General features: G+C 48.4%; 1 protein-coding gene across 1 annotated transcript; it reads right to left on the bottom strand.

Moving 5' to 3' along the window:
* Positions 1-4,460: 4,460 nt before the first annotated feature.
* N7496_003377 (bZIP transcription factor) lies at positions 4,461-5,219 on the bottom strand (the record flags this gene model as incomplete). Its single annotated transcript, XM_056696308.1, has 2 exons — positions 4,461-5,029; positions 5,087-5,219. The coding sequence occupies 2 exons, from the start codon at positions 5,217-5,219 to the stop codon at positions 4,461-4,463; spliced, it is 702 nt and encodes a 233-aa protein (XP_056558520.1).
* Positions 5,220-13,591: the final 8,372 nt, after the last annotated feature.

The following is a 13,591-nucleotide window of genomic DNA, read 5'->3' as shown; positions in this document are numbered from 1 at the left end:
TTCCAGCATTGTACGAAATCTGTGTTTGGCAAACGACTGGATTTGCGTTGGACCTTGAGCGTGGTGTCGGCAGTGGCCCCCCCCCCCACAACCTGGCAATTGGCCCGGACGGGGAGCTATGATCCAGTGTTGACCATTTGTCGCCCTGCTTTGACATGATGTGGAAAGCAAAGGATTGCGCTATCCTTGTGCAATCTGGCGAATTCAGCCTCGTTAGCTTCCCGTTGAATGGAAAGGAGAAAAGTTCCTTAAACTGCCCCCAACATTTTCATGTTTCATGTCGAATGCCGATGAGAAGATATGATATGGATCTACATGGCCGACCAATTCTATTGATCCTGAACGGCAATTTTTTGCAGCGGACAACGCCACGTCATGCTCAGAGCTAGGATAGGAAGAGAAATGAGTGGCCAGGTCAATCGAACGAGTACGATGCAGTAAATTAGGTTTCGGTTTCGGGAATACATAGTCATTCAAGCATGAGTTTTGAATATACAGTGTTTATCTACGATTGAGGTAAATGATTTCCTGTTGTACTTCCAACACTACCGGTATGAACTTAGTTTCTCGGTAGAAATGACCGAATCCCCGAAATCCGCCTCTCTTTGCCACCGATAAGGTTGAGCATGTGGGCGGGTGCAACCAGCCGATGCTGCAGACCTGCAGACGACATGCAGCCCCTTGAACGGGCAAAGTACGCGTAGGGAGGAACCTGACGGGCTGGAACGAAACTCAGCAAGCGAGAGCCGAAACTCAAGACCACCGGCGAGCTAGCGGCCTAGCGGGGCTTTGATAAGAGCCAAGCATGCAGGCTAACTTAGATAGGAAAATGGAGACCCCTAAACCGTGCATGGGAGAGGGGGAATAATAATGGAAGGATCATAATAATGGAGAGGCAAAGAATTTGAAGAAGGATCCCCTTTAGCCCTTTAGCCAAACCCATGGTTTGCCCCCTAATCGTGATCCCCTTCCCCCACTATGGAGTTTAGATAGTATGGGTACCACACCGGGCAATTCGGTGATTCTCCGGGCAGAGTATCTCCTTAACTCCGGTTAGAATCTCCAGTTTCTGTATCAATCATATCCAGGTAATGACCAGTCATCTCCATGGCCGGGCCCAGCCGGCTCAAGGCGGAGGTGGGCAGCAACTTACTTGCAGCTGTAAGTGTCTGCTGGCCCTATGAGTATGGAGGAACTCATTGAGTAGCCATAAAAGGAACCCTGCAGTTCCCAACCAGGTGGATGCGATGGACAGGCCCATTTTCAGCCCTTTGGCCTGACCTAAACCTTCTTGGGATCCCGTCATTGACGGCCGAAACTTCGGCGGGGAGTGTCCGCGGTGTGGAGTACGAGTAAGTACATAGCAAAGCAGGGAATATGGTTATTAGAACAATATTCATCGGGAAGTACTATACTAACTAACCAGGATATTCCAGTTCTTGGTAACTCCGACTTGCACATTATTAGACTCAAAACACGGCTGGGCCACGACTAGACCAGAACTGGATGCACCTACCAACGGCGCCAAAAGCCGTTCTTTGACTCGACCTGTTCAGTGTACGTTCTTCTTCTTCCCGGGCCCAGCATTCTGGGGCCTAGTGCTCCTCGTGGCATAGTGTCCAACGAGCGTCCAAATCATCATTCGCCGTTTCGAGGCGGCTCTTGTTCCGGCACGGACGCAGTATTGGTCCGTCGGAACATCGCCAATCCGAGTCCTTTGCGGCGGTCGGCTTGATTTGTGGTTGGTGGGTGGTGCGTCAAAGAGGGTTTGGGGGCTTGCAGGGTTTACTGCAGCAAAGCAGAAGGTAGCCACATCATAAGTAATGGGTGGTTGGGCTAAGTACCCTTCTGCACTAGGCAGGCTGCGGGTAGAACAGCAGGTCGCAGCGCTAACTATAACTATACTAGTGGGTCGTACCTCTGCCCAACGACAATGGCTAGCCGGTACAACGTGTATACCAGGGGTCTTCGGGTCGGTGATAGGTTATGAGCTAAGCACCTAATCCATCTAATCACCGTACGATGTCATGCTAAGAAAGCTCCCGCCCTCGTGGGTTGCTGCAGCTTGGGAGGCGCAGCACATTTGTTGCCTCTCCACATGTCAGGCCGGTTCAGCCCTTCGCCCAAGATGGTATGCGTTTATGCTCTTTTAGGACGGGGCTGAAGTGAGGGGGTTCTTGTAGTATGTACAGTATAAGTACTGTACTTTGAATCACATCATTAAACTAGTGTAGTTCTTGGGATTTCGGCTTTCGGGGTTTAACGGAAAATTGGACCCGAGAAGTTAATCTGCTAATTAGAAATCATGGTTAACAATCCGCACGGTATACCAACAGTGCTCTAAGACCATGTACCCTGGCTACAATAGAATGGGCGTTTTTGTCGGAGGTCTGCGGTTAGAGGGGCGACGTATTCTGCTCATATTAATTCAAATCGAAGGTTAATTCCAAATTAAAAAAAAATGATTCACAGCCTCAACGCCTTATAGGCAGCAGTTCGAGTCTGGGGATTCTGGGGGGAACGGGGCCATGATGGCATTTCCGATTTCTGCAGCGATCCTCTAAAAGATTGCCGATGGACCGGGTGTAGTTTCCGGTCGGCCACATGGTCCGGCCGACACGAGGTAACTCTGGTGCTTGCTGTACGGCGTACGCAGGGTAACGGAAAGATAAAGAGAGCCAAGACTCACAGGGTCTTGATAATGCAGTAATAAGCTCGAAGGGGCTGAATCGTAATCAATCTGTTGAAATTCAACTAGACAATCATGAGAGAAGGCTGAAGAAGTCAGTCCTGGCGATCTCGATGCCCACTCTCGAGCATCCCAACAGGGAAAAAGCAGGATGTTTCATCGCCGTTGAGATTCGCTTAAACGGGTTACCTTGTGGTCATAACTATTTCACTACGATATAACAGGTTAGACAACCAACACGTCGATTTATTCTGTTATTTTAGCTAATCATCGTATGCCCAATCCGGCATGTTGTAGACTTCCCAATCCGTCGGGACTCGGCGCTCCACTTTCTCAGTACAGTATGTAAGTAAGTAGGCTGCTAGGCCCCGGCGTTTGCCCTCCGACCTCCGCCCTCCAGAACACTCTGGGGTCAGTTGGAGAAAGCACAACTACGGTAGCTCTCCAACTATAGTCATGCCTATCTCCCTCTAGGCAGAGGCAGGAGCCAAAGAGTAGGCAGAAGTCTGCTAGGTAACCAGCATTTCGAAATACTATACGAAATACGCACTCCAGAACGAGTAGGAATGTAGGAAGCCTGAAAATCCCGCAGGGTTGGGGGCCAAGCGGAGGTTTTGTCCCCGCGATGGAGCCAATCGCCGCCGCCGATCGAAAGGTTATTGTGAGTCTGGCCCTAAGGGAGAAGCTAGCGGAGGGTGGAAAGCACTCTAGGCTGTCTCAAACTGCTGCGAAAATATTTATAGCTACACAAGTGGTCAATACGAGCATTACCGAGAAAGTCATAGTTCAGGCAGTACTGTGGTACTTTGTAGATAGTAGTATTGAATGAAGAAGGTGGTAATTAAAAAAGGCGAAATATTGGCATTTGCTCCTGTATTCTAGTTCCGTTATCAATCGTAATGATCTTCCGCTCCCAAAAATGAAAATAGACTAAAATCCCGGTGTCCCATTTCCCCCAGTTAAACACCAGAGCTCGTAGTATACCCGTATACCAATACACGGTCTTGACCAAGAAAAAAAATCAAAAATACCAGAGAGGACTCGAGGAGCCGAGAGACTCGAAAACGCCAAGATGATGCTCGCTCGTCACACATGTCCCCGCAGGGCAGGGTCATAAAGAAACAAAGTAATAAAAAAATAACAGAGAGGAAAGTAAACGAGATTAAGAAAAAGAACCGAACAAAGTGGAGATGATTTGGACCAAGAAAGTGACAGAACAAAGAATGGAGAGTCGTAACGTAGTTCCCATTTCTTTTTCAGCTCCCTAATCGACAGCCCTGAACGAGGAAGCGCGGAGAGACGGTCTGACCCAGCAGGGCGGAACTACCCGCAGAGCCTGCCCGTTGTAACGCGTCCTTGTCCCATTACCCAAAAAGTAAAATGGTAATTAGAAGAGGGGCGGCGCACTGATCCGATCCCGACCCTGAGCCCCCGATTTGAATTTTCGAATTCAGTATTGTCTCAGATCATACTCGAACAAGCCCGGCATTGAGCGCGGCGAGCATGGGGGTGACTCGGGAGTCAGGGGAAACGTAAAAATCGAAGCTTCAGGCGATGCAGTCGAAATCGAAGCCGCTCGATGATCATGTTCATGACTCTGGGCAGAGCCATGTGTATAGCCGTAAGAAAGCGAGGGCACCTGCGTGCAGAAACAACAGAAGATATTAGCTTTCTCGTTGTCCGGTCGAAGATCGTATATTCCATGAAAGAAAAAAAGGAAGAGAGGAAAACAGGTGCTTGCAGTCGCGCGTATTTGAGAGAATTTTGGAGACTAGCGAGGGAAATGTACCGGAAGGCTTTGTTCTGCGTGCTGTTGTGGCACTAGGTCGATGCCTGCCATCGTTGCGTAGCTCATGCTGAACGGACTCATCATGTCCTCGTCGTATGGCTTGCGGCCTATTCCCGGGGCGCCCACCATCGGCACCACGCTAGGGACTGGTTCGCCGTACTCGGCGAATGAGATCTCGCTGTAGGAGCTTGGGACGGTGTGATAGACTGGCATTTGCCCGTAGCTAGGTCGATAGGTATCGTAGGATGGGAGCGGTGGGTATGAGAAGACTGGGGGCGGCGAGGCGGATAGTTGGCGAGTACATTGTTGTCCGAACATACCACGCTCATCTTGTGTGTTTGTGTAATATTCGTACGAGGCTGGGCGCTCGGGTGCTGGTGCGTGTACTGTGTGCGTCTTGTCGGTGGCTTTGCTGGCTCGTGATTGTTTGGAGCGAGACTTGTTAGGCGTAGCTTTGGGAGGGGCCACTGGCTCAGCGTGTGAGGCTTCTGGTGAAGCAGAAGATGCTGCGCGGCGCTCTAGATCTTCCAATCGTCGCTTCAGCTTCTTGCCTGTGGGAAGTAGTTAGTAGAAAGAACGAGATTATTGGGTTTGCGCGAGGAACTCACGATAGTTTCGTTGCGCAATACGGTTTTGAATGCGCCTGCGCTCTGCAAGATCGGAGATCTTGGTCCAGTCCTCGTTAGGGTTGGCGTTGGGACTGAAAGCGCTGCTGTTACTGTGACTTGAGGAGCGATGCATTGTGAATAGGCAGTAGCCGTGGTGGTAATGTGATAGTGTATAGTATCAGGTTTGTTTGGCGAAGTGGGGTAGAAGGATGTATAGATCGAGCCAGAAGAAGAGTATATAATGTATATAAAAGGTGTATAGGTGTAGAAGTAGAAGGCACGAGAAAAGGACCAAGATGATTAAGTAGGGGAGAGGGGGGGGCGTTCAGATTGATTATATAGCATCGGGGGTTCGGACAACGGCGTAACGAGGAGTGGATTAGTTCACTGACAGAATGGGGCTCCTAAACACGTCGATCAGCTGGGTTGATTTCCTCGGGCCTTTTGGGGCCTTTTGGGGCCTTGCATGGGCACGACATGGCCTTGGGCCGTGGGCTAAGCCCCGTCGCGATAAACCCGTGCACGTCCGTAGTTAATACTCTGGCCCAAGTCGACTCGAAGCTTGGTGCAGGAAAATAATAATTATTTTTTCCAGAAATTTATCCAAAAAATAATATTTATTATTATTTTTTTTTAAATCCATGATTTGCCATGACTATTCCCAAGGCAGTGAATCATGCTAAATTATCTTGACTTGGTCCTCTTCGACCTCTAAGCTAATAGCCTATGTAAGTAGGTCAAGACGTCTCTTCTACTACTATATTTTATTTCAAATGATTTTTTTTTCGCCAAATACAAACTGCAATTCATCCCTACGCAGCCACCTCGCCTTAAGTGACTCTCTCTAATTCCAAACTCCAAATAAATAGAATATAATGAGCGTTTCGCGCATGGGCAGGGATGGATCCGGGTTGCCGTTCAGCCTCGACTGGGTCCAGGACCATCTTGGGCCACCCTCATCCACCCACCAATCTGGGCCACGTTTTTCGGATTCCCAGAAGGGCTGCACGGGGCGCATCGTGCTAGGTACTATACAAGCCAGACGATGAACAAGTAGAGAATACAAAGACAATAGTATTGATCTATTTTACTATCTTCTACACTTGCATTATACCACGTCCTTTTAACCCCCTTGCCGGTCTGTCCAGGGTTGAATTTGTGATGATGATTCATGATCCATGATTTCGGCCCCCCCGGTCACTATTGCTTGCGTGCCCCCTCCCTCTTCTTTTTTCCGCCCTATTGAGTATGGCCCCCTCCTCGTCGTAATTTTCCTAAATCCGATGGGGGATGGGTTAAGTTATCGGGGGCGTTTAGTCATCTACGATCGCGAAACCATGGTTAAAGTAGAAGATCAAATATGTGGGGTTGAGAGTATACATGTTTGCTACGGCGCCTTAGTTAAAGGGCAAAAACTCGGGCGGAGTCAACTATGTCGTACATATACGAGCGAACATCAAATAGAAAGAGTAGAAGGAATAGAAGCGATCGACTGGAAATCCACGGATAACAACATAGGAGACCTGTGCGCGGGGTTGTGCCAAAGTGCTCAAAGTGCATTCTGGGCTAGAGCAACGTTCGCCTACGGCGTTCTGACTGGTCCAAGACACGACACAGCGAGGCCAGGGGGGGATATGATGAAACGGGGAAATGCGCGGACGCATCAATGTGTCCATGAGGGTGGTTACACTAACACGTTTGTTCTCACGTGGATACAGGAGCTGAAGGGAAGAACGGAGAGAGGACAGGAAAGAATTCGGTTTAGACTGGAAGGTAAGGTAACCGTACAGGGATAGCATAGTATACCGGTGACGGGAATTTGGCTGCTGTCCCAGATCGCAGTTCTGGAAGAATTTCCCAGGTCAAATTAGATTTAGAGACTGGAATTATCAGACTTGAAACGGCTTGGAGTAGCTGGAAGGTGTCATAGCTACATACTCCCAGTACAGTTGGTAGTATTAATTTAGCTAGGTGAGCTGAAACTGATTAGATGGATGAATGATTGATTAGGTGATTATCATCAATTCGGTGATCCAGTACTGTATCCTAATACGCTCCCCCCTTTCAACTGGGAGACAGCTAGGGATGGACGGAGATACGCCGTACGCTCCTTTCTCCACTCCAGCTGAACTCGATCCGACCCAAATAGGCTAGTGTTGCGCAGTGGGCCGTGGGAGAACTGGGGGCCCTGCCACGTTTTTCCGTTGTCTCGTCGGTGCAGTCTCTTGGCAACGGACTAAGGGGATAAAGATCTGACCCAACGGGTTGCGCTGATCTTGATGATCATAATGGTTAGTCTTGACTTCATTCCTATGTGCTGTTTTGAACTATATTCTACTTATCTTCGCATGGAAATCGAATAGCCCCATTTCTTAATCGGGAACTTTCTTCGAGAGATCCAAATGACGTACCACATCGGATCCCGGAGTCCGAGTTTGCGATCGGGTGAACAGGAAGCGGGGAATGGAAAGAGGGGAAAGACCGAAAATGACAACGAAATGATTTAAAAAAAAGAATTAATACAATAATAGGGAATACTTGCTATACCAAGCATTGCTATATCTCTGCATCATACGTTTATCGTGTCATTTATTCGATAAACCATGGACGAGGAAGCGCCCAGAACCCATCTAGCCCAGCCGTCCAACTTCCAACTTCCAAGAACTTTAGACATTATTGATAGCAAGTGGGGGAAAAGGGAAGCGAGTGGAGAAAAAAAGACAACCTCCAAGTGCCACCAACCATTCTGGACTCGGAGTTTGCAGATTCACGGAAATAAAATAAAATCAAATAATAAAATCAAGAGACCAGCGGGCATAGTCCGCACTGAATAGAAATGGGGCCAATCGAGTATCGCCTAACAGGTCCCAATTTTGACGGGGTCCAAAACGGGCTTGTCTTGTGATTGGGTCGTTCGTAAGTGGTTGGTGCTAAATGGAGGCGCCCGGGCCAGGGTCGGGACTGGGCTCGCTGAAATCCTGGAGAGAGACAAGGCTAAGAGTATTTTCGGGAATAAAATAGAAGATGTCGTGGACTGAACTGTTGGTGTCAATCAGGAAATTAGTTCGATGTACATATGAGGATTAGCTCGTTGGTTCGTCTGTTAGTACTCAATCGAGGTTTAGCTCATCCTATTCATTTGGGCAGGATCGGCGCGGTTGGTTGAGATTCAGATTTGCATGCTGGCTCGTTTCTAGGATTGGGTTTGGTTCGGATTTCGGTTATGAATGTGCCCATTACAGTATTAGCTTCGACTCATTAGTGGTTAGTTGGTTATATTATTGTCTGCTGTCCGTTGTCTGCATTCCACCACTCTACGGCCGTATTCTGTCAACCCTAATCCCCTCGTGGCTTAGCTGGTCCGGTCTCCCGGGAGCATCCTCCCCTGTCTCATCTGAATCCCGTCCAATGTAACGCTCAATGAACCTGCGAGATTGAGATGTTATGTGGTCGGGTCGTTTCTTTTTTGGCTCCTTTTCGCGCTGGTGCTCAGTTCTTGTGTGCTCAGTACTATATTTTAATTACCGAGCTAGACTGGAGTATTTGCATTTTGCTATTAGTTCGGCCGTGATGAATGTGATTCTATATCTAGAGACAAACTAAACCACATGGAGTCTTTCTGTCTCGGTGGAATTCACATGTCCGCGTTTATTCTACTTCCCCGATTGGCGTACTCGTAATCTGCAGCGGGTGGTATGCGGCGCACTGTTGGCCCCAAGGTGCTTACCCAGATAGTTTGTTTTCTTGGCTCTCTAGTATTATTTTAACTCTGGAACATTATCATGGCTGAGGGCGCGGGGGGGGGGCTGTTTAAACGAGGGCCGAAATAGGATATGGTAACTTGCGTTGGTTAGGTTGCTAGGGTGCCAGCAAGCCAAGCCGTATGCGGTATATGCATATCGGGAACGCGAGCAGCGTACGGGATTGGCAGGATGAACGAGGCTCGGGTATGGTGGAAGGACATTGGAGGAGATCGAGAGGGATTGGCGGGGATTAGGCGTGCAGGCAACGTGCCAATCACTCGGCGCAGCGAACTTGGTGGAGGGGGTGGTGGTTAGAAGAGGGTGAGTGGCAGTAAGGGGGAAATGGAACAAGTAGTCAGTGCGAGATCGGGTTAACGTGAGTGGATGTAACGATAATAACAATAACAGTAACAAAGAATAAATCATAATTAGTTTTCTATATTCCAAATATGTTTCAGTGTCAGAGTGGTAGGGCTGAAAAAGTGTAGAGACCTTCTTCCTAATTGGGGAAAGTGCACATGACTGCACAGCCTGTCGTACCTCAGCCTTCTTTGCTACTCTAAGTACTCTGTACTCCTTGTACTCTCTGTAATCTCTCCTCGATTCTCCAACTCTGTCTTGCATCTTCACCGCTGTTAACGCCCACGTCCCCGCTGGAATGACAAGCCTCCTACCGTCATCCTTGGCCCCCATCCCCTCCAGAACAGGGATCTCCACCATTCACGGGCCTTGCTCAACCCCGGATGCCTGGTTGAAAGTGCAGTAGTACCGTTCTAGTAACCATCTAGAAAAATGTTCCTGGCGGTGGACGAGAAACCTGCAGTTTCTCTCCTGCACCGTCGCCTCGGGAGGGCAGACCCTCTCTTCATCATCGCCCTTTGCTAGACCGACAGGGCAGCCCAATGACACGCAGCATTCTGCACCCAGAGCTTCTCATCCGGGTCCTTTATAGCGGTGACGGTATCCTTCGGCTTCTAACTTGGTATCGGTCCGTGTCACTCGTTCAACCTAAAATCATCCTAAAACAGACTCATGCCTCCTCGGCAATCTCCGATCTATTTCACTATGGTCCATGGCATTTACACATACCCCTTCTCTTCACCACGTTACACCGTGATGCTAAAATTGACCGAGTACCAACCGCATCCGGGAAATGGTCCTGCCCCGGCTTTCTGCTCTCTTACTCGCTTCTACCATGCTTTCTTCTCTTGGATATTGCCGGGTGGCTTGGTGGTTAGACAAGGCGTCCCGTTGTGACAGCTCTACTCTACCCAGATTCAGCAGCATTTGCGATTGAGCTTTCGACCCACCATCCACCCAGCATGATGATTTGCCGGGGTAAAGTTTGGGGGTAAGAGGTCGTAGAATGACAGCTGCACGGAGAACATAACCTCAGCTTTCTCCGTACTTTGAATCTTTACCAGATGCTGTGTTCATACCCACCTAGAGGCTGGACATCAGGTGCCCAGCCTCGCAACACTAACCCATCTTATATAGACCAAACTTAAAAACGAGTTCGATTATTCACGATGACAGTAAATTGCAACTCTCTTATCGCGATATCTAATTTTCTAACCTCTTCTAGAAGGGCTGAACGATAATGGTACCTATGCGAACGAGAGTTAATATTCCTAACTAGTAAACTGCGCCCGTTTCTCCGCCCCCAAAGGGTCCTTAGTCCCTCCAGGCGATGAAGTAAAAACAAATCTCTTGTTCAGACTAGGTCATTCCCAACAATACTAGATCTACACAGTATAGACTGTGACAGTTTCATCTCGATACCCGACGTAGATCAATTTCAACTCCCTTATCCTGGCAGATCTACTGAACGCACCCCTACCCACCACGCTACCGCAATGGGATCCTCCTTGCACCCTTCGCTTATGCAGAACATCTGCCGTGCCCCCCGCCCCCATTCCCAAAAGACCCCTACCGAGTCCACCGGGTCCTAGAATTGGCCATTGATCTCCTCTACTGGGGTTCTCGCTATCTTTTCGTTCATGCCTGATCCTTCCACTTTTAACTTTGACCCTGCTGCAGCACCGTCACAAACCTGAATCTGAAACGGCCCTTGTGTCTCTCCCACCCCGGTTGTCTCCCCTGTTAACGATACTTTTTTCCCTTCTCCCTTCTCCCCCGTCTGATTTCTGCCCGGGCCTTTTCCCACGTGGTCCACACGTGCTGCAGCTCGCCTAACCTATCCGTTTTGGGGAATTGCCTTGGACGAACTCTCTGCACCTCGGTGCAACCCTGCGTCGTGGTTATGCCCCGATGGATTGGAGCCCGGCAAGATGGGCTATTTGCTGTCTCAGCTGGGCTGGATAGTAGAAAGGCTATTTTTATTTTTAGGTTACCTGCCGTTTTTCCTTTTAGTTCGGTTCGTGGTAATAGGTACAGTAGATAGATAGGACGCTGGTAAGAGAGGGAAATTAACCGTCGGTTCTTGGCTGTTCGGTTAGAGTTTCTTGGTAGTTTGCTGGCATTGGGAGTAATTGGTTCTGATGAAACGTCGGTTTTGGTGGCGGGGGCGCGGACCCTGTCAGCACTGTGTTCGTGTGAGGTTGAGAATGCCAGTGGTTGGTAATCGCGTAGGGTGGTGATTGTTTGAGAGATAAGCTCGGGGAGCTGAAACCGAGTCGAATTGGGCCAGTATGTAGTTTGTGGATGATTTCCGACAGACAGGATCTTGTTATGCGATGAGGTAGTTGCTCGTATCACGACGCTTATACTTTGTTCACTCGGCGACTGCAGGTATCCAGGTCCCCGAAGCAGTGGCCCAAGGTTTCTGGGGTCTGAGTTGTTCCAAACTCTCCAATAATAGGCTTATTGTGGTGTTCACGCTGTGCATCCAGACTCGAAATGATAAAAATTTCAAGGGTGGACTTGAGCGGTCATTCTCAATATTCTATTGGCCTACCGAGATATATCTTCAAATAGAAACATGGTCGAGGAGTGAAACTGATTAGTCGTTTAGAACGAAAAGAATATTTTAAGTCAAGCAAAGGTCGTCGATATATTTCAGACCAGAATGCGCTGATAAAACAGCAAGTGCCCTTGGGAAATCCATTGTTGTCGCAAGCCAGCACCCCCAAGTGTTGACGTCAAATCTGCCAAGTCTAATACAATCAGGATGAATATCAGTTTCCTAGATGCCGATTTATCAATGAATGATGCTTAGGGCATGGGATACTATAGTGCCCCCATGTATCTATCACGAGGTCTAAAGTAAATGATGGAATCTTCCTGTAGGACCCTCCCTGCATGACCTTTTCCGGAGATTTCCTACTAGATCTCCCCTTCGTGGCTTATGTCGGTTGCTTCCGGCACCAACGTTTGTTGGCCCATATAGGGGACTTTCCCTTCTTGGCTTCTACTTCTCTTGTGTAGACAAAATCGAGCTTTCTTTGCCTAGGTTTGCTGCTTCCAAGAGCTTGCGTTTGGCGAACCCATGGCCATGATTATATATTTCGAGCACTCATCATAACCTGGCGAGAGTATAGTCCCTTAGCGACAGCTCTTTCACGACCTTTTTGGACACTATAGGAAGCCTAGAGCCTGAATGAGAGACATAATGGAGAGAGACTGGCATGGAGATTCTTTAGTAGACCGTGCGACTTCGCGAGACTAATTTACTACTTCCGCGTGGGGCTTTCACTTCTGTAAATATAGGAACCTTATGATGGATATATCTGCATCTTCAGACTTCAATTCTGTTCGTCCTATGTCGTGATAAATTATGAAATGTAGCTAAAGACCTGAAAGAAGCCTATGAAATTTATGAGCCGCCGAGAAAATCCCGTATCACAAGAATCATAGAATCAAGGCTTAAAATATATCGTACAAGCCGGTAGATGGTCATCATCTACGGTAGCTAAAGATGTCATCTCATTGTTCTTCTATCAAAGAGTTCGACAAAGTACCCGCTCATGCTTTCCGAGTGCTGTTAATTCAAAAAATCTCCCAGGTCCAAGTATACACGTGGTGTTCGGGATGGGTCAAGTTCAGTTTGCCCCTCGCTCATTGTCCCTGGAACAGAGCTATCAATCATGTCCATCGGGTCCAGGGCCCCCAAGATGGAAAGCCCTGGGTTTGCGGGTCTGTTTCATCAGATGCCAGCTCCTCTACAGAAGATTCTGACAACATGATACTCAGTGACTCGTCAAAACAGTCCTCATCGTGAGAGGCTTCGTCATGGCTTCTTCTCCAGACTCGGCTTCACTGTCTCTTGGATGGCCATCACTTATTCCCGTACCCATAAGGGTTCGTTGCTCTCCCCACATAAACCACTCTTAGGGTGTTCGAAAGTCAATATGATATTGCAGTTGGTAAGTCTTTTGTCCCCCGGACTAGCCCAAAGTTCATGCTCGGAATTATTACCTGCTCTCTAAAGTCTATCGTGTTGGGCTGGCTTGCATCCCTGACTGTGACTTAATCCCTAGTCATTTGTGCTTTCAAATCCGAATCCTAAGAAAGTCTCATAGAGTCTCTATATCCCATAATGAATAGTCAGCATCTGCTCTAGAAATTCAAATGAGACTCGTAAACTCGAGATTTAGGCAATCACTTTTGATGAAGGTAGGGGACACTGGAGACGGCCACGATGCCAGTTTTGGTTTTGATATTTTAGAGTGCTGAAGGAGTGATTTCGTAGAATAGCTAAGGAGTCTGATTTGCCCATTGTGCTATCTCGGAGGCATAGGCCAGGGAGCTCCAAATAGAGCTATGTTGGTGAGAATTCTTCTTTATTGATTCTGTTTCCAAA

The sequence above is a fragment of the Penicillium cataractarum genome (genome assembly GCF_028827025.1).
Source record: "Penicillium cataractarum strain IBT 29864 chromosome Unknown utg000002l, whole genome shotgun sequence".
Lineage (NCBI taxonomy): Eukaryota > Fungi > Ascomycota > Eurotiomycetes > Eurotiales > Aspergillaceae > Penicillium > Penicillium cataractarum.
Note: the sequence above shows the minus strand (reverse complement) of the source record. Positions and strands in the feature narration are given on the sequence as shown.